General features: G+C 57.2%; 1 protein-coding gene across 5 annotated transcripts in view; it reads left to right on the forward strand.

Moving 5' to 3' along the window:
- Nucleotides 1-16,670, forward strand: part of LOC116874157 (centrosomal protein of 164 kDa-like) — a 59,477-nt gene extending 42,807 nt beyond the window's left edge. For 2 of the 5 annotated variants that reach the window (XM_032868587.1, XM_032868590.1), the window contains 19 exons: nt 2,477-2,677; nt 6,242-6,373; nt 6,453-6,669; nt 7,640-7,717; nt 7,954-8,085; nt 8,333-8,455; nt 9,499-9,642; nt 10,065-10,148; nt 10,263-10,331; nt 10,650-10,825; nt 11,062-11,188; nt 11,460-11,527; nt 11,978-12,185; nt 12,968-13,075; nt 13,600-13,744; nt 14,209-14,556; nt 15,193-15,259; nt 16,103-16,231; nt 16,412-16,508. In XM_032868587.1, the coding sequence (XP_032724478.1) occupies nt 2,477-2,677; nt 6,242-6,373; nt 6,453-6,669; nt 7,640-7,717; nt 7,954-8,085; nt 8,333-8,455; nt 9,499-9,642; nt 10,065-10,148; nt 10,263-10,331; nt 10,650-10,825; nt 11,062-11,188; nt 11,460-11,527; nt 11,978-12,185; nt 12,968-13,075; nt 13,600-13,744; nt 14,209-14,556; nt 15,193-15,259; nt 16,103-16,231; nt 16,412-16,508 (2,653 nt within the window). Of the gene's footprint in view, nt 1-2,476; nt 2,678-6,241; nt 6,374-6,452; nt 6,670-7,639; nt 7,718-7,953; nt 8,086-8,332; nt 8,456-9,498; nt 9,643-10,064; nt 10,149-10,262; nt 10,332-10,649; nt 10,826-11,061; nt 11,189-11,459; nt 11,528-11,977; nt 12,186-12,967; nt 13,076-13,599; nt 13,745-14,208; nt 14,557-15,192; nt 15,260-16,102; nt 16,232-16,407 lie in introns of all 5 variants that reach the window. The other 3 variants (XM_032868586.1, XM_032868588.1, XM_032868589.1) reach the window with 3 other exon arrangements.
- Nucleotides 16,671-19,867: the final 3,197 nt, after the last annotated feature.

Genomic DNA, 19,867 nt, shown 5'->3' on the forward strand with positions numbered 1-19,867 from the left:
GGGGGAGGCCCTCCAGTTGCTTGGTACCCGGCTGGCCCCTGCATGATTTGGTGTGAGTTCTGGAAGGAGGTGCTTATGGTGTGGGCTCCCTGGGGGATTGGTTGGTTTGAAAGACATGTTCCTGGCTGTCAGTAAGAGCTGGCTAGTCCCGGGACCCGAAGTCTCTCCTCTATCAGCAAACTTCCACAGATGTCAGTACATCGTAAAATAACAAAAAAAGAAAAACCATGATTCCTTGAATCCATTGCCTTTCACAGATGTTGTCAAGCTGGATCAGAAGCAGTTAGGGGCAGAGGGGCCAGCAAGCGGCTGCCCCTGTGTGCACTCTGTGGCCTGAAGACCTGGGTCCCAGAGTCAGGGATTTGGTGATCCCAGCACCTTTCATGACGTGTTTGTAGAAAGCGGGTAAATGAGTTCAGACCACTGGGCCAAACGTGAAAGGGCATGGGATCTCTTTGGTTGCAATTTTAGTGGCCGTGCAGCCAGTTTAGAATGTCCCGGGCGCCACCACGTCCTCCCTCTGCAGCGCCTGCCCTCCCTGCTGGTCGCCTTCCTTGGTGGCCAGCCTGAAATGATGATGCCCCTGCGGGGTGTCCTCTTGGCTGCTGACTGTTGGAAACTGGGTCTCTGATGCTGACACCTGAGGAGTGGCCTCGAAATCAGACCCGCCTCTTCCTCTGAGGCTTCGTCTTCTCTGTTGTCTCCTCAATCATCTGGACCATTGCTGACGGCCTTGGACCTCAGTGGGACATTGGGGACACTAGAGTTCTCAAACGGGGACACAGGGAAGAGCCTGCTGGAAGCCAGCCCTTCTTGCCCGCGTGCCAGCTTGCAGGGACGCTCACCCGTGCGCGTCGCCGGGCCTCAGTTTGCCACGCCGTCTGAGGCCCCATATTTCCGCAGCATCTGTCCCTCGGGCCCCACGTAGCTCCGCAGCCCACGGGGGAGAGAGACATTCAGAGGTACCATCTCAGGGAAAAAAGATGTTTTCAGCCAAGGCTGGAAATGAGTTGGAGGGTTGATGAGGCGGAGAGCTGCGGGGAGAGGCTTTCTCTCGGAGAGCAGGACTCTCAGAGGAGGTGGCGGCCACGTCTCTTACATCCGCATCTGTTGGTCTGTGTCAGGGGACCTGGAGGAGAGCCGGCAACGGGAAGCAGGGCGGAGGTGGGGTTGGGAGCAGAGGAGAACTGAAGGCCTAGTTCAAGGCTGGTCCCAGTCTGAGTTAATGATTTTAGGAAAGTGGGAAGGAGGGCTTTTAATGGTATTCAGAGACGTTAGGAGCCTTTAATGTCTTCCTTTTCTCTCTGGTCTCAAGGGGCTGAGATGGAATTCCAAAGCCCTTGTTTTCTTCTGATCTCATCACGGCCACTGCCTTCCATCTGCTGCAGTGAGGGGAAGGGGGCCCTGTGTCCCTTCTTTGCTCTTGTCCCAGTGCTCCTTGGTGTGGGCTGTGCCCATGTGTTGCTGAGGCTGACGGGGCCAGTGTGCCCGGCCTGCTGCACTGCACACTGTCCGGGAAGGGTGGCGGTTGTGTGGCGAGACTAATTTCTAATGGAAGATCAGGGACCTGGGAATGCGCACGGGCGCTGGCCTTTAGGGAAGCTGCTCCGGGAGGCGAAGTACTTTATGCTGCTTATGCTTTTGTGTCCCCAGATGTTCTTGGGCTTCTCTCTGGGCATTTCCTTCGAGAACCCTCATGACTTTATAGACCTCTCTTCCACCAGGACCATTATTCTGTATCTTAAAACTCACCTTAGGCATCCAGGTTAGCGCTGAATTTCTTTTACCCGTTTCTAAACATGGAGTTAACTCTGAGCAGATGAAAATATGGCATTGTCAAGGAGAGATGGAGCAGGACGTTCTTGGTGCACTCCTGCTGCTGTCTCTGGAGGAGGGAACAGTCTCCTGCCTGGCTCCCTTGGCCTTCCTGTGCTGGACCTCCATGGACTCTTCTGGGTGGCAGGGCTAGGAGACTTGCTGCTGCTCCTGCCGGCTCATAAGCATCGGCCTGTGTTCGATTTGGGCGGCAGAGAGCAGCCTCTGGGGGCTCCCCGAATTGCTGGTGGAGTCTTGAGTAGCAGGCAGAGCCCTGCTGGGGAGACAGAAACAGGGCCAGGAGCCATCCCGGGGAGCAGTCCGTTACTCACAGAGCTTCAGTCTTTGGCTGCCAGATCTGGAGCCACATCTTTAGATTTTCACCTTGGCCTAAGCCTACCAGATCCCCTGAGAGCCTACCATGGGCTACCCTTCTCCATCGGCTCTTGGGGCCTTAGCCGCAGTGGGGCTTGCTCTGCTCTATGAACAAATCCTGCCTATATCTTTGAGGGGCTAGGCTTCCCTCCAGCCTGGGGCGCGGCCTGATTGGCGTGTGTGATTCTGGACCCCTGGGCCCTCCGTGAGGATTCCGCGTGCGTTGTTCTGTATCTAACGGGTGGGATATCAAATCTGGTGAGATGCTGTCTCCCCAACTTGGCAGGCGATCTGCGGAGCCTGCAGCTCCCCCAAAGCAGGCTTCACTGAAGGCCATGGAAGAGGCTGTGGCCCAGGAACTGGAGCGAGACCGGAGGCGGCTCCTGGAATCGAAGCAGGAGAAGATGCAGCAGCTGCGGGAGAAGCTGTGGCAAGAGGAGGAGGAGGAGATGCTCCAGCTGCAGCAGCAGAAAGAGAAGTCTCTCAGGTCCTGCCCCTCCCCTTAGGCGAGCTGCCGGGGCCCCGCAGTGAGGTGGGGGGCGAGTGATCCCCTCCCCCTGCCCTGGAGACCCGGTGGCCCCACTGAGACTCCCCCTCCTCCATGGCCCTATGTGGAGGAAGGGGCTCCCTAGTTCGTCTTTTTGGGATGGAGTTGGGAGGCGTGATAATAGTGGGAGTAGCCAGTACTTTTTGAGAGATGACACTGGTCCCCATGCTTTGTATCGTTAACTGGTGTAGTTCTGAGAGTGGCTCTGAGGAGGTGTTACTCTCCCCCCATCTTACAGGACTGTGATACGGATAAAGAGACTGAGGCACAGAAAGGCTAAGTGACTTGCCCAAGATGTCGAAGTTAATAAGCAACAGGGCCCAGGCAGTCGGTGCCTGGAGCCTGTTTTCCTAACCACAATGTTGTCCTCTCTTGGGAGTCAGGGCCCTGTTGGGACCCAGTGAGGTTGGTAGGGACCACATGATACAGTGTGAGGTGCTGTTTCCCAGGACCCAGAAGTTTCTAACTGGGTTCCTGCTCTCTGTGTAGCTGGCTGGGAGGCCCTTGACAAGTAAAACACTGTAAGGCTGGGCTGGATCTGTGTGAATGAGATTGTGTGTACACATGTGAACAAGCCGGAGGTTATTTTTATAAGGAAGGCATCTGGGGCTGGCATGGCGGCTCCAGAGTCACCAGGTCCTTTATTCTCTTTGCTGCCTTTGGTGCTGGCTGCTCACAGGGTCTCTTCAGAGTGCAGCATGGCTGCTGGCTCCCCAGCCATCATGTCTGGGCTGCAGGCAGGAAGAACAGGAATAGAGTACAAAAGGGGTAGCTTCCAGCTCATTCTGTCCCTGTTAAGGTGCTGTCTTGGAAACTTCACCCAATAACTTACGTTTATTCTTTAAAGAAGTTTTCTTGGAAAGTTTACTTAATAATTTCCATTTATATCTCCTGAGTTACCCCTGGCTGCAAAGGAAACGGGGAAATGTCGTCCTTGAGCTGGGCCTCTCTACCTGGCGGCATAAAATCGGTGCCCCTTTAGGAGGAGAGTGTGGGAGAGTGGCGACTGAGAACGTAGTCAGCCTTCTGTCACAGGCCCAGGGAGGGACAGGTGCTACAAAAAGGTGTTAATATGTTTTCCACTTATTTAGCAATGTAACTGAAGGCTCAAATCTTTTTCTCTTGGATAGAACATGCAAAAGTGGTAGACTTACTTTTACATCATACATAGCAAAGAGTGTATAAAATGTTTATTTAGAGAGAGTAATAGAAAACCCATTTCCAGCTACCTAGAGGACTGGGGACAGTCGCTGTCATTAGCCCAACACAGAATCTGGTGACCCAGGGCCCACCCTTCTGTCACCCCTCTGGGATCCCCTGCCAGGCAGCAGCATCCTCTTCCAGTCAAATGAAAATTGGGGCCGGTGTCCCCCAAACGTGGTATGACTTGGCTGATCTTAACAGGCAGAGCCTAAGAGGAAATCCTGGTAGTGTCTCCCTGCCAGCCTGCCAGTCTCCTTCCTTCTTCCTGGCTACCCCAGGCCTGGCTGACTGTGCTTTCTATCCCTTGCTAAACCCCCAGCTCCAGAAGGCCTCTAGGAACCCTCTTAGGTTGTGCTGAAGACTAGCCTGCCAAAAGTAGCTGACTCAGGACCTGAAACATGGTAGTTGCTCAATAAATTGTAGCTCTAGATTTTATTTCCAGTTGAAATCAATGGTCTCTGTGGCCTTCATGAAGTGATTTTTCTGTCGGTAGTGCCCTGTCAGACTTGCTGTGAAATAGTTCATTGTGAGAACCCTGTTGCTGCTTACACATGAGACTATCTGAGGGCTGGGGCTGTCTCTGCTGGGCAACTTCCACCTGGTAGAAATTTCTGGAAGCCACAGATGACTGTAGCAGATACTTCTTGACTGAGAAGGCAGGCAGGAAGACAGGCTTGACCCTTAGTTTCTTTAGTTGTAAAACAAAGAGATTGAATTTAATTGTGAGATGAAGAGAGACTGTTGTAAAATGAAGGACTTGACCTCTCAGGGCCCTCCCAACTCTGACATCCTATGGTGCTCTGTGGAAAATGGAGCCATAGGACAAGGAGAAGGGGTTTCTGGGGAATCCAGGAGGGAGGATTTTCATTTAACTCAAATTTTTTGTCACGATGGAAGAGAGCAGTGGTGCAAGTCACTTGAAATAGAAAATGACCCTAAAGGGGCGCCTGGGGGGCTCTGTCGTTAAACATCTGCTTTCAGCTCGGGTCATGATTCCCCAGGGCCCTGGGATGGAGTTGCACTGGGCTCCCTGCTCATCGGGAAGCCTGCTTCTCCCTCTCCCACTCCCCTTGCTTGTGTTCCCTCTCTTGCTGTGTCTCTGTCAAATAAATAAATAAAATCTTTAAAAAAAGTTAAAAAAGAAAGAAAGGAAAATGACCCGAAATCTTCTTTGGCTTTGGAATTCACCAGGAAGCTTTTCAAAGACATTGTCTTCTGAATCATGTTTTTTTCTTTTCTCTCTTTTCTTTTTTCAAAGATTTTATTTATTTATTTGTCAGAGAGAAAGAGCCAGTGAGCAGAAGCAGGCTACCTGCTGAGCTGGGAGCCCAATGCAGGACTCCATCCCAGGACCCTCGGGATCATGACCTGAGCCAAAGGCAGTGGCTTAACCAGCTGAGCCACCCAGGCGTTCTGAATCACGTTTTTGTTAGGCTTGAGTTCCCTGAGTGCACAGCACACAGCCCCTGGTCTTGTGGGGGCTGTGTGGGCGGGGGTATCTGCCTGGGATGAAATGCTTACTGTGGTTTGACCATAAATAAGACATCCCTCACGGATCATTGGTGCTTGCTTGTAGGTTGGGGCTGGGTGATGCTGTTCCAATCCCACAGACGTTTATGGAGCACCTACTTCATGTCAGCAACTGTGTTCGGCACCTCAGATATAACAGACTCTAAGACACGATTCTTTCTCTGGAGAAGCTCCCAGACTTGTAAGGAAAAGGCACACACAAAAGATGAAATTATGATATGCGGTACAGAGCAGCATGGGACAAGCGAGGGCCTCACAGAAAGGGCGAGGGGAACAGAAAGGCTTATTGGTGAACCCAGACGGACTTAGAGAGACTTCTCTGAGAGGAGGAAGCCGGGTGTGAGCGGTGAATGTGACTCGGGGGAGGCAGCAGCACGAGCAGGGGCCCCGAGGCCAGGGGGAGTGTGGTGGCATGGAGAGGTGGTGGCTCCCCTGATGTGGCTGGAACTGTTGATCAGGCTGTGAGTGAGAGGACGCGGCGCCGGAGCCGGGCTGGGACCAGACTCCATCTGTCCTTGAGTGAATGCCGTGCCGAGGTGTACCTGTTCGCAGAGGGGAGCCCCTGGCAGAAATGCTGTTCTGGGTTCAAGCAGCCTGTCGTCCTCTTGCTGCAGCAAAGAGCAGGAAGTGTTCCTGGCCCCTCCTTACCCCGGAAGGTCTTTCTTTCTTACCCTGCAGGACCCGGATTTAGGAAACTTCGCGGGCAAGCTACAGGCATTTGGAGACCTAGAGTTGGGATGATGACAGACTTGCCCTTCTTTTCCATCTCAGTTCCCTGAAGGAGCAGCTGCGGAAAGCCACTGAGGAGGAAGAGACTCAGATGAGAGAGGAGGAGAGCCGGAGGCTGTCCCAGCTCCGGGCCCAGGTGCGGTCCAGCACCGCAGCAGACGAGGGCCGCATCAGGTGAGCGCACCGCGAGCCGGCCGCCCTGGCGGAGCCGCCCCGAATGCACGGGCACGTTCCATTCCGTCTGTCCGCTCAGGGCCGAGCGGGAGGCTTCCCTGCAGAGGCTGAGAGAAGAGCTGGAGTCTCTCCAGAAGGCCGAGAGGGCCAGCTTGGAACGGCGGAGCAGACAGATGCTGGAGCAGCTCAGGGAAGAGATGGAGGCCTCAGAGAAGAGAGAGCAGGCTGCTCTGAATGCCAAGAAGGAGGCGGCTTTGCAGCAGCTCAGGGAGCGGCTGGAGCAGGAGAGGAAAGACGTGAGCCTGCAGCGCGGAGCCTCCCGCCTGACATGCCCCTGGGCTGCCTGGGGAGGGGCTGGGTGCCGGGCTGGGCATGTGGGGTCGGGGACCAGGCACAGAGGAGGTGTCTGCACCACTGGCACGGGAGATAGGCGACGGTTGGTAGGCCGACTTTCTGGGCCCACCAATCGTCGCGGGCCCAACTGTCTCAGGGCAAGGTGCTAGGCCAGGTCTGCATGGCACAGCGAGGGAGTGGCAGGTGTCCGGGGGCGCTTTTTAGAGCCAGCGGTAGCTGGTGCTGTATGTGACAGTGAAGAGGTTGGAGGGGAAATGGCCTGTGGATTTGGGAAGATTTCATGACTGAAAGAACTTAGACCAGGCCAGGTTCTGAGTACAAGGTGCCCTGTCCCCATCCCTGTCCCAGAGGGGCATCTGCGATGACCTTTCACCTCTCCTGCTGTAGAGAGATTGCACACTTAGAGGAGGGGGTTTCTCCTTAGTCTTTACTCCCTGTGCCTTCAGTCCTGTCTCCTGACGGTCTGTCTCCAGATACGAGCAGGAAGTAAGGAACAGTCCCGCCACTTGGAACTTTTTTGCTAGATAAGGAGAGACTGCAGGAGGTGGGGGAGGGCATCCCTGTCGCACAGGTGCTCCGGCAGATTGTGCTGGACCTCCAGCCCTCACGGCCTCAGGCCCTCGGAGGCCTAAGTATGACCTGTGTATCTGGGGCCTAGCCCAGGGGCAAGGGTTTGGGAGTGGTGACTTGAGGCTTACTGAAATGGCCCTCCACTCTGGCCTTCATTTCCTGTTCATTTGCTAGTTGTAACCTTTAGGGACGGAGTTATTCTGGGGGAACAAAGATGTGTCTGTGTTTCCCCTTGGCCCTTTAGCTGGAAGGGAGTCAGGCATGGTCTTCCTCCCTCCGGGGTCAGTGCCCGGCCAGGCTTCCCTGCCCTGTAGCCCTCACGGGCCCCCTGTTGCTCCCCAGGCAGCGGCAGCATTGGAGAGGGAGCACAGGGCCGAGCTGGAGCGGCTCTCTTCCTCGCTGGAGGCCAAGCACAGGGAGGTGAGATGCAGCCGGCCCTGGGCTGCCTGGCAGAGCCTGCGTCCTGTTCCCTCAGGGACAGCCTCAAGGCCCCTTCGCTGCTGGCGGGCAGAACTCAACCCCAGGCCTGCCACTGGGGCGGGAGCCTCCTTGCCCCCGAACCCCCCTGGGGTTGGGTGCTAGGCCCCCAGCAGGGGAGTCCCTGAGGCTGCTCCATGGCACTGAGTGTCCCGTTCCCTGTGCTGGGGCCTCCTCAGGTTGTCTCCAGCCTGCAGAGGAAGATGGAGGAAGCCCAGCAGAAAGAGGTGGTCCAGGTGCAGGAGAGCCTCGGTTGGGCGGAGCAGAGGGCTCAGCAGAGGGCTCACCACGTGCTCGAATACGAGCAAGAGGTAAGTGCTGCTGGGCTCCCTCGACCTCACATGTGCTTGTCCTGGGTGCTCCGTCCTGGCCCTGCAGACCCGGCTCTGCTCTGGAAGGTGTGGCGGGGACTGGGTCTTCTGGTTGCGTTTCTGTGCCTCCGCTCCCTCGAGCTGGGTGCTTCTCCAGCCCCCTGCCCTCGGGCGTGAGTGCGGAGGGGTGCATGTGCTGGGCCTCCCCTCACGCCTGCATGTCGCATCCCCACTGCCTACCCTGCAGCTCAGCGGCCTCCTGCGAGAGAAGCGCCAGGAGGTGGAGAGGGAACACGAGAGGAAGATGGACAGGATGAAGGAGGAGCACCAGCAGGTGGTGGCTGAAGCCCGAGAGCAGTACGAGGCTGAGGTGACTTGCCCCTGCCCCCGTGCACAGACCCGGCACACGCGTGCACACGCACAGACACGGCACATGCGCACACGCTCTGCGGTCCCCGGCAGCTGGCTGGCCTACACTGGTGCAGTCCTGATGGCCAGGTTACTCCAGCAGCCGCAGCAGACCGGCGCTCTTCCTTCCCCGAGCGGCTGGGCCCACAGGCACTGAGTTCCTACCCCGTTGTAGCACTGTTCTCAGCCCCTGACGGGTGCGGACTCATTTAGTCCTCCCAGCACGCCGAGGAGGGGCGGACTATCGCGACCTCCAGTCTGAAAGTGGAACGGAGACTTGGAGCGTAAGCTCCTTTCCCAACGGCTCCAGGCTAGTATGTCGCGGAGCTGAGATTCAAGTCTGGATTGTCTGACCCCAAAGCCTTCGGCTTTAACCAGCCCGACTCCGCGCCGTCAGGGTTAACCAGACTTTCCAGCACACACAGACTGGCAAGAGCCTGACCCTCCTTGGGTCTGATCTGCCCCTCTTCAGCCTCCCCCATACGTGGGCTGGCTCACGGGGTGAACAGGGGCGGCGGTGGGGCCTCACTTTGGCTCACAGCTGGGCCTCGGCCCAGGGTTCCTAGGCTCCTGTTCTAGTACCTGAAACCCATATCCCAGCCTGTCCGGATGGTCCTTTCCCACACAGAAGTAGCTGGTCTGTGATAAAATGTCGCAGCTCCCTTTCCAAACTGATGCAGACCTTGCTCAAGAGTAGTGAGAATTTATTAATGGGCTCTCTTCCTTCGAGGAGCTGCACACAGCGGACAGCGGGGCAGGCAGATTTCCACTGTGGGGGTGGGAGGTCTCAGACCAGCGCCTGCTTCAGTGGCAGAGAGGGGTGCAGGCTTTCTTGGGGGGAGGCCCGGGTGCTCCTCTGTGCTCTCCTCCTCTCGAAGAGCTGGCCCTGGAGAGCCACTGAGGTCCCCGACCTCCCTGACCTGAGTCTGCCAGCATGAGGGGCTGTGGCTTTCGGCGGGTGAGGGCCACTGCCGTTGCCCGCCAGCAGCCTCCTGTCCCGGGCAGGAGAGGAAGCAGCGGGCTGAACTGCTGGGCCACCTGACCGGGGAGCTGGAGCGCCTGCGCAGGTCCCACGAGCGAGAACTGGAGTCCGTGAGGCAGATGCAGGACAGGCAGCTTGAGGACTTGCGGCGTCGGCACCGGCAGCAGGTGGGGGCTCTGGGTGGTCACCAGGGACCAGGGTGGGTGAGCCCGCCTCGGACACCTCCATGCAGGAGAGGTGGGGGTGGGGGCAGACGGCCAGCAGAGCCTGGACAACTTCAGGCGTGGGGGTCTCTCACAGGCCATTTCCAGCCAGGGCACATGTGCTCCTTTGTTTTCTGGGCCAGCAAACATCCCTGGGAGTAGAGGAGGTCAGGACCCTGGGGTGGGTGCTTTGTCTCTCCTCGCCCCCACTGGGAAGACACAAGGTGGTGCTTTCACGGGGGCCTCAAGGGCAAGTGGGATGAGGCTGAGTCTAGCTTGGAGGGTATGCTGTGGAAAGGGGGTTCTGGAGCTCCCTCCTGTCCCCTCAGCTAATGCCTTGCACTCTCTCTACACCTACATCTTTCGCTCCACCTATTTCTGTGCAGGAAAGGAAACTCCAGGATTTAGAGGTGGAACTTGAAACCAGAACCAAAGAGGTCAAGGCCAAATTGGCTCACCTGGGCCTCCAGGTGAGAGCGCGGGAGCCCCGGACCTTGGAGTTGTAGCTCCCCTAGGAGAGCTCGGAGCCTCCTGCCCCTTAGAGCTGGGGTGCCTGGACCCCCACTTCTTTCCTTCCCCCGCAGGAGGAGACGGCCCGAAAGGAGCAGCAGCAGCTCCTCGACGCACAGAGGCAGGCTGCGCTGGCGAGCGAGGTTCGGCTGGCTCCCTTGTCCTCCCTCACCTCCGCCCTGTGCCCTTTACCTTCCCTCCCTCTCTCCCCGCAACACCCCACCTTTGGCTCACCTACTCTGTCCCCAGCTTTAAGGTTCCGAACGCTGGGGGTAGGATGACAGCTCGGCCCCTGGAAGGAGCCCAGCCGGGGGCCCCGTGGGCGGGGCCATGGAGGGTGGCAGTCTGCACGCCTCCTGCCCTCGGCACAGCGACTTCACAGGCCTGAGGTCCACACCTGCTCCTGTGCTGCCGCCGCCTGCCTTCGTCCCAGGTGTCTCCGGGTACTTCTGTCTTCTCAGGAGGTCACAGCCAGCTACCAGCACTTGGAGGAGGCAAAGAAGGAGCACACGAACCTGTTGGAGTCCAGCCGACAGCTCCGAAGACTCCTGGATGAGTTACGGGCCCGCAGGGCGGAGCTGGAGTCCCAGGTGGACGCGCTGCAGGCCCAGAGTCGGAGGCTGCAGAAGCACATCAGGTGGCCTGGGGCCCTGCACTTGGCCTCCCCGCTGCCTGCCAGTGACACCCCTGGGCCCCACTGCTCCGGTGGGGGTGGAGCTGGGTGGAGGGGCTCTGCTGCGTTTGGCAGGGCGTAGGCGTGAGAAGTGTGAGCGGCTCCGGTCGTGCCCCGTCCTGCTGTCTTCCTGAGATCAAGGCTGGAAGCCCACCCCAGCAGTCACCGTGACCTGCTGCCCCCCCGCCCCCCCATCACAGCGACCTGGAGGCTGAAGCTCAGAGGAAGCAGGACACGTTGAAAGAGCTGGAAGCTAAGGAGAGCAGCGCTGCCCCACGTTTTGAGCCAGACCTCCACATTGAGGACCTGAGGAAGTCCCTTGGGACCGTGAGTTTCTCTGTGCCCTGGAAGGGACAGGGTGGTGGGACAGGGGCGGGGCTCCCGGAGGGGTCCTGGCTTTGCTTTACCACCTTAGCCTCCTGTCCTTAATAGTCCCCCTTCCTCATTGCCATCAGTCAAATGATGCCTATAAGCGAATGGTGCCCAGCAGCCCCCAGAGCCATTTCTGTGTTGAGGTCCCTGGGAGAGGCTTTGGGGGGTCCCTTGACCTGGCGGTGTACCGGATGTTGACTGGGCCTTTTTTACTGTGTGTCCTTAGAACCAGACCAAAGAGGTACCCTCTTTTCTCTCCCAGAGCAAGGAGGAGACCGACTTGTCCTTGGACAGGTGAGTTCTGATAGCCTTAGTTTGGGTCCAGGAGTCCATGAGAGGGTGACTGCCTGCACCACAGACCTGGGGTGAATGGAAATGGGTTGACCGTGACCACCACTAGGGCTTGGTTCAGGGCCAAGGACCTGGGGGACCAAGGGAATTTCTTTAGCAAGCCAAGAATCTGCCCCTGGTGACCGCTGGCACAGCATGCTGGGATATGCTGCCCTCTGGTTGAGGACCACCCTGCTGGGAGTGTCTGGGCATCTCTCTGGAGGCCCCAGGCCCAGTCCCTTTAGAGGCAGGATGGAGGGACCCTGCAGCAGGCTGCACACTATAGTGTGAAGGCCTCGCAGTCTGTGCTCAGGGTGGGCCCCTTGGGGAAGCACTCAGGTGGCCCGGAGCTGTTCTCAGCGTGCATGTGCTTTCCCTTTCCAACCCCTCTGCCCTGGCCCGGCCTCCCCTCAGCGTCCGGCACTACCTCTCTGCCGAGGGAATGGCTCTCCGCAGTGCCAAGGAGTTCCTGGTACGGCAGACGCGCTCCATGCGGCGGCGGCAGTCGGCTCTGAAGGCCGCGCAGCAGCACTGGCGCCGGGAGCTGGCCCGTGCTCCAGAGGCCACCAAGGACCCCCTGGGCACCAAGGCCCTGGAGGACGCACGCCAGGACCTGGAGGAGGTTGGGAGCCTTGAGGGGAGCCCGCTGGTCCTGCGGGGCGCTGGGTTGGGGGACAGGACCAGTCGCCTCTGGTGACTGTGGGTTCCCCACAGTGTGGTCACATTAGCCCTGGGGCCATGGGACAGGGGCTGCCCATTATCCATGTCCGTGAGGATGAGAGCTCCTGACATTGACGTGGCAGTGCACCGCGCACGATGCTTTCTCGGTCCTCATGGTAACCAGAGGTGATTGTCCTCTTCACTTCCTAGGTGAAAAGAACAAGTAAGGTTTTTAAAATTGCACATCCATGTTTTGCTGGCCCATTCCGTCCCACTAAAGATGTGGTTCATCAGGGAGTCTTCTGAGCACATGGGGTGGAACCGCCTGTCTGATGGCCTTTTCAGTGGGAATTGGGCCAGGACTTTAGGGAGCCAGCCGAGGGTCTAGGCAGTGCTCGGGGCTGCTATGGGGCAGGCTTCCCAGGGCCGTCTGCAGGCCGCCCTTGGGCCCTCGTGGCTCTGCTGAGTGCTGAGAGGCTGGGCAGCGGGAGCAGGGGCACTAGTGACCCTGGGGTGACAGTAACCCTTTGAGACTGGGTTAGGTGCGGGCACAGGGCTCAGCCTGGAACAGTCTACCTCACTGAATCCTTATGAGCCTGGAACAGTAGCGTTCTCCTCTCAAGAGGACAGTCCACACTGAGAGCTGCCTTGTCCAGCATCACCCAGACAACAGCACACACAGCCGGGACTCCAGCACCTTTCCTGAGCCCCCGGGTCTGTCGTCCTCTCCCTCTCTGGCGCCAGGAGACCAGGCACCTGGATGAGATGAAGTCAGCCATGCGGAAGGGCCACGACCTGCTGAAGAAGAAGGAGGAGAAGCTGAATCAGCTGGAGTCCTCTCTCCGGGAGGAGGTGCGGTGCGGCCTCCCTCCTCTGTTCCTGGGCTGTGGGTGGTTCTTCGGTCCCATGGGGGGAGGATCTGGGGCTTGTGGTCTGGTGAGATGGCAGTGGCTTTGAGGTTGCTGAGGCCGGCTGTGCGCAGAGGTCCTAAGCAGACCCGGAGCCTCGTGCTGCAGCTTCTCGAGAGGCCCTGGCCCCTGCTGTGGTTCCTGAGGAGAGCTGGGCCCTGGGTTCAGCAGTGGGTCTGGAATGGACACACCTAGGCTTTCCTTCCTTCTCTGTGGCCTCATCCCTGTTGCTCTGGATGCTGGAGGCATGGGGGTGGCAGGAGGGAAGCCTGAGTTTGCTGCAGGACAGGGGCTCTGGTCCTGTGTCCTCTTAGCCCCCACCTGCCTCCCCTCCCCCATGCTGCAAGGCAGGCTGTGTGTGTCCTTCTCCCAGAACTTCGGGTCCCAGAGAGGCCCCAGCCATCATATGGACACGGGACAGAAGACACAGGGCAAGCACCAGTACTCATTGCTGCTTGTACCCCTCAGGCTTTAGATGAGGACACTCGGCGCCAGACCCCCAAGAAGGGGGTGACGTTTGACCTCAGCGACACGGACGACGTGAGCAGTGCAAGCTCCGAATCCTGCCCCCTGCCTCCTCATGAGTGGCAATGTCGGCAGGGGGAGGACCATGGTATCCATGGAGAGGGAGAGGCTTACGGGGGGCCAAGGGGCAGCCTCCCTCCTTCAGCCGTGCATGGGTGGGTCTGTGGGAGCCCGTGTCTGGAGCAGACCCTCAGGAGCACTCGGGAGGAGGGACCCCGTGGGGGTTTGCCAGCACATAGGGCAGAAAGGGTCCGGAGCTACCTGAATGCACAGGGACCTTCCCGTGCCTTCTGAGAGGTGTTCTCCCTCTGCCGCTCTGGTCTGCAGCCGGGCAGAGGGCCATCTCCTCCTCCTTCCTTGCCCGCTCCCTGGAGAGGCTTTCTCCCCTCTGCCAGCTTCCCGTCTGCACCATCTGGAACACAGAAGCTCTGCTGCCCACCTTGTCCCCATGGGCCGAGGGGCTGTTGTCCAGACCAGGAGGGCAGCCGGGTGGGTGCTGCCGTGCCTGGGGCCGTCCTGGGCCCTGAAGCTGAGTCCTTCCCTCCCTTTTAGTCAACCTGACTGCAAGTGCCACGTTGCCCTACAAGTTCCACTACCTGAGCAGCAGCCTTCAGCGGATCAGCAGCCAGCTGAACGGCGTCCTCAGCATGCTGGGTGGTCTCAACCTCCAGCCGCCGCCGCCGTTCTTCACTTCCACGCCAGTGCCTGCCCCGCCCCGGAACCCCAGGAGTACCCCCGTACCCGCCTGCCCCTCCCTGGCCCGGGTCTCGGCCTGGCCGCCAGTGGAGCCCACAACCACCCAGTGGGCCTGGGACCCCGGGCTGGGCCCCACGCTCTCCTCCTCCGTGGCTCAATCAGTGGACGACTTCCTGCTGGAGAAGTGGCGCAAGTATTTCCCAAGTAAGCCTCCGTCCCTTCTTCCTTTGCTGGCTCCTTGCCACCGCCTGCTTTGGCGTGGCCCTTCCCATTATGGGAGGAAGGCTTGCGTGCAACCCTGTAGCCACAGGCTCTGTGGGCCATGACGGTTGACCTAGAGCCTTTCTGATGGGAGCTGGAGCTCAGCAGAACCTAAAAGGTCATCCCTGTCCTCATTGTAAAAACTGCCATCTTGTGCCTTGTGTGAGGGGCCAGGCCTGAGTCCTTCTAATAACCCTCTGAGAGAGGAATATTTATCCCCACCTTACAGATGAGAAAATTGAGACTCAGGTTAAGGGCTGTGCTCCAGGGTACCGAGGAGTAAATAACACACTAGAGTTTGGTTCTCTGGCTCTGTGACTTCAGGCTTCTGCCCAGAACCCCCTGGCCATACAGCTTTGCCCAAAAGTTACATATCTGTCCCCTGCCTCAACCCAAATAGAAAAGTAGATTTGATTTTACAAGTAAATAGGACAATTCCTGTCTCTCACCTCCAACCACTGAAGCCTGTGCTGTTGTGTTGTCCGTGGGAGGCAGGAGGCATGCTGGTGAGCTGGGAGGAGGCCTGCTGGGGCTGGCTTCTGCATCCCATTTCTGGATAATTTCCTCCCACTTTTTCAGCTGGAGTACCATTCCTCAGCAGTAGCCCCGCGCCCCTGGAGAACAGGCTGGGTTACGTGTCTGCCAGGTAAGCTTCCTGTGGGCTCAGGGTGGAATCACACAGGCCTGCTGCTTGCGGTGCCTCCCAGCAGAGAAGAAGTTCGGTTGCGTTGCCCAGAGAGCCCGGACAGGTCCCCACAAAGCTGCCTGGGTCTCAGGTGCCTCTACCACCGTCAGAGAAAAGTCTACCCTGCTGAGGTCCCAGGGGCGGCTGGTCTCCCCTGGCCCAGCTCTATGAGGAAGCTGCCTGGTAGCACCTGCAGGGAGAAATCAGCCTTGGCAGGACCCTGCTCCTTGCCTGGCCCCTCCTGCCCTTGAGTGTGGCTTTTGTCTTTGCCATGGAGCTCGCTGTCTGCTTCATAGGCTCCCTTCTTCCCGCTGTCCTGCTAGCTACATCTGGAGTGAGAGGGGCACGCTGTGGGAGAGGCAGATGGGCAGTTATCTAAACCTGTTAATTTCCCATTCATCTTCTTCCTTGCCAAGTGTAGCCTCGCCCCACCACAGATGCCCAATCTTAAGCACCCCTGCTTACCCCCTGGCCCACTCGGAAGTGGATGCTGGGCAGGTACTGGAGTCACCAGGGGAAAGCTTTTACTGATCAGATGTGCTGGGACCAGGCAGAAGTGGGAGCCCTGACATCAGGAGGGGAGGGTGCCGTTCACCACCTTGTCTTGGGGGTACTGACGCTCGTCATTCCAGAAGGGTGTTCTTGCCAATAAAGGAAACTTGGAGTTGCTAAAGCCACCCTGCGGAGGCCATGGCTGGTGTATGGGGTGTGCAGAGAGGAGGAGGGAGAGGCTTGGGGCTGGTCTGCTGTGCCACACATGCGTCCGCTCCTCTCTTCCCCTCACGCTGGCCTCTGCCTTCCCAGCGAGCAGCTGCGTCTCCTGCAGCGGGCCCATTCCCGTGGCTCCGGCCTCGAGGTGGGCGGCACAGACTTCCAGAGCATGATGGAGGCTAACCGAAAGTGGCTAGAACATTACAGGAATGACCCCAAGTTGTATCCTTTGTCTGATCCCTGAGCCTTGGTCCCTCCCTGCTGTCGTTGCTGGGATGGCAGAGGTGTGGTTGTGCCCTGGGCGGTGGGAGTGTCCAAGGGGGGTGCCCGTCTGGGCCTTGGCCATTCCCTGGACCCGCTTAACTGACCCGACTACAGAGTCCTCCTTCACCTTGTGGCCAGACATCTCTTCTCTTCGGTGCCCAAGCCCGCAGCTACCTCAGGCCTTCTGCATCTGGGCCTGGATGAGGACAACAGACTGAGGGTGTATCATTACTAAGGCCCCGAGCCCCTCCCGCACCCCGACCAAGTGCCTGTGGAGCCGCCCGTGCTCTGGACCCAACACAGCATTCTCCTGCCCTGTTTGCTGCCTGCCCCGCTCGGAGGAACCCGGGGCTGCGCTGGAAACCATGAGCTGCCCCCCACCCCCTGAGACCACGTACCTCAGGCTAAAGAGTGTGGCCTCCTGTGAGATCCTGTCTGGACAAGGTGACACTGACGGGGTGGGGGTGGGGGAGGGGGTGTCTGAGCCCGGGCACCTGCAGGAGGAAAAGAACAAGGTATTAGGAGTTGCCTTCCGAGGCCAAGGGCCTACGGGCTCTCTGTGCACGGGATTCTGTCAGTTGTGGACGTGTGTCCCTTAATTCACCAGGACGAAGCCTCCAGCATGTCTGGACCCTGGGCCCCATCTCTAATACCTCAGCCTCAGAGAGATCAGACCCTTTTCTTTCTCTTTTTTTGTAAGTCTCCTTTCTTGAGCACTCTATCTCAGGATTGGGCCCAGAGCCCTACCAGAGGTTGCTGGGAAATTGGCCCCCAGACGCTCTGCTGCCCCTCCTCCCTCCGCTGGCTCCTTCCCTTCCCTTGGGCTCCTCCCCAGAGTCCTCCCCCCACCCCCACCCCCAGCTCAAGTCTCAGGTCACAAGCGCACGACTTGCAAGAAGCCAACAAGCCATAGGAGAAGTCTGTGTCTCTGGGTCCATATCTTGGTTTTCTCTTTCTGGACCACCATGGGGAGAGTTGTGGGTTCTTGTTTCTGTCCCCTGGCAGCCCTCCTCTGGGCTGGGCCACACAGGGTCAAGCTCCCTGTAGTCCTGCTTCCCGTCAGAGGGCTCTCCTAGGGGTTGCAGTGGATGTTCTCAGACATCTGTCCCATCATTTAAATAAAATGCCCCCGTGTTTGTCTTGAAGGCTCTGGGGTTGCCCTTGCCTCTCCGCTGCACAGCCACCAAGTCTCTGCAAGCCTACCTCTCATTTCTTTGTCTAAGAAACTTTTGACCCCACCCCACGCCCACTTTTTAGGCATCATCTACCATAGAGAAAAAATTCCGTTTCATGATTTGGCTCCTCCTGGGTGCTTTGGGGCTAGCGCCTGTGTTAACAGCCAGCTCTGTGACAAGCCTGTGTTTTCTACATCAATTAAATCCCTGCACGTCCATTTGCCACAAGGCAGTCGTGTGAATGTGTCTCCTTCTCTTTGAAGGCCTTTGCCTCCCTCCTCTTAAGAATAAAGGGAGCGAAAACTAACATGCACAGGCCACCTCCTAGGTTCTCATCTGCTCCTGACAGCAAGCCTGTAATCTCAGTGGACGGATGGAAACCCGGAGGCTCGGAGACCCGGAAGGGGCTGAGGTCCTGAAGGAAGTAGCCCAGTGTCCACCCAGCACAGAGCCCCCAGCTCCCTCTGTGTACCCCAGAGCTCCCTGTCCCTGAAGTGCTGATTTGCTTCACCTCTCTCCCCCCACCCCTACTCTGCCACCTACCAGCTGGAGACTCATCCTGCATCCTGCTGTTTCCCAAAGGCCATTGGGCATTGTTTTCTGACGTACACAAATGACAGCTAAGCCCCCTGAAGGCCCAAGCTGGCAAAGTTAGGTGGGTTTTGTTTTCTGCTCCAGTGGTGTGAGCAGCCGGCATAGTTTGAGTTTGTAGCGACAAAATTGCTGGGAGAACCAACTGAGAAGGCCATGTTTCATGGATTTGCATGAGAAAACCAACTTAAAACATACAAATTAACCCAGCTTCCATCAGTGGCCTCGCTGCTCTGCTGCAGGGAGGGAGGAAAGATGTAACATTTGTCCAATATCTTCCGTGTGCGGGTTCTCTTCAAGTATTATCTCATTTAATCCTCTTAACCTGCAAAGTTGGTATTATCTTATGGATGGGGAACTTCAGGCTCAGAGAGGTTAAAGGAGTACAGCTCAGGTTCGCCCAGGATTTGAACCGAGATCTCTGCGTCTCTAAAAGCAGAGTTTTGAGCCTGCTCCCCAGGTCGGCGTCGGCACCTTCTGTCCTTCTGACTCACACAACGGTCCTGGCCAGCTTGATCTGAAGACCCATGTCCCAGGGAGGGAGTGGCTTCTAGCTGGGTGAGCAAACCCCCCAACCTCAGACCCGAGCCAAGCTTTACTGGGGGACTTTTTCCGAAGACCCCAAAACTGTCCCCTCTCTCCCCTCAGAGACTGTAAAATCTAGCTGGGGAGTCTAGAATCCTAGAGCTTTGTAGCTGAATGGAACCTTGCAGATGACTGTTCAGCCCACTCCCGTTTATAGAGGCAGAAACAGCCTAAAGAGATTAGGGTTACCCAAAGTTACAGCCAGGGTGTGGCAGAAGCAGGACCGAGACCTAGTCGGGCCCACCAGCCTGGGGCTTCAGGAAAGAGTGTTTGAAAAAAGATACTAATTTTGAACAGGCTACACGTTCACGTGGCTTAGTATTCAAGTGACATAAGAGTTACTCCATCCACTGGCCAGTCTTCTCCTTGAAGGTTCCTTCTGGAGATTTTATGCAAATACAAGAAAAGAAGGGGCAGTGTTTTGACCTTGTTCCCTTACTGGTGGGGTAAGGGTCATTCCTACTGTAGGATCAGACAACCTCCCAAAGCTGTCTTGTGAAATGTTCACTGTTTTCTTAAGGGAGCAGTGTTGGCCATGGCAGCCCCCCTGCCGTGCAGACTTCCACACAAAGTGGCAGCTTGGGGAGGGGAAATAACCCTGACCTGAGGATAGCCGGGTGTGCCTTTGGCTGGATAAGACATAGGGTGGCAGACTGAATTAAAGAAACAAGTCCCATGTATAGGCTGCCTACAAGCATTTCAGACCTAAAGACACATATAGACTGAAAGCAAAAGTATGGAAGAAGATACTCCATGCAAATGGAAATAAGAGAAAAGCTGGATCACATTCTTCTATCAAATAGTCCTTAAAACACAAAGTCCTTTAAAGCAAAAGTGCCCTCCTATGTAACAGACATAGCAGGGCACTGCATAAAGGGTCCCTCCCGCAAGATATAAAAATTGTAAACATCAATGTACCGAAAATTGGAGTACCCAAATACATAAAGCAAATATTCACAGACAAAAAGGGAGAAATTGACACCAATACAATAATAGGAAACTTTAACACTCCACTTACATCAACATCTAGATCACCAATGCAGAAAACCAGTATAGAGTGTGTCCCAGTGATACAGCAGACTGGAGGGACTTAACAGGTACAAGCAGAACATTCCATCTAAAAACAACCGAAGGTGCATTCACGTGCACATAGAACATTCTCCCTGGTAGATCACGTGTTAGTCCACAAAACAAGTCTCCATAAATTTAAGAAGACTGAAATCATATCATGCATCTTCTCTGA

This window comes from Lontra canadensis, unplaced genomic scaffold (genome assembly GCF_010015895.1).
Source record: "Lontra canadensis isolate GAN:19392208 unplaced genomic scaffold, GSC_riverotter_1.0 scaffold36, whole genome shotgun sequence".
Lineage (NCBI taxonomy): Eukaryota > Metazoa > Chordata > Mammalia > Carnivora > Mustelidae > Lontra > Lontra canadensis.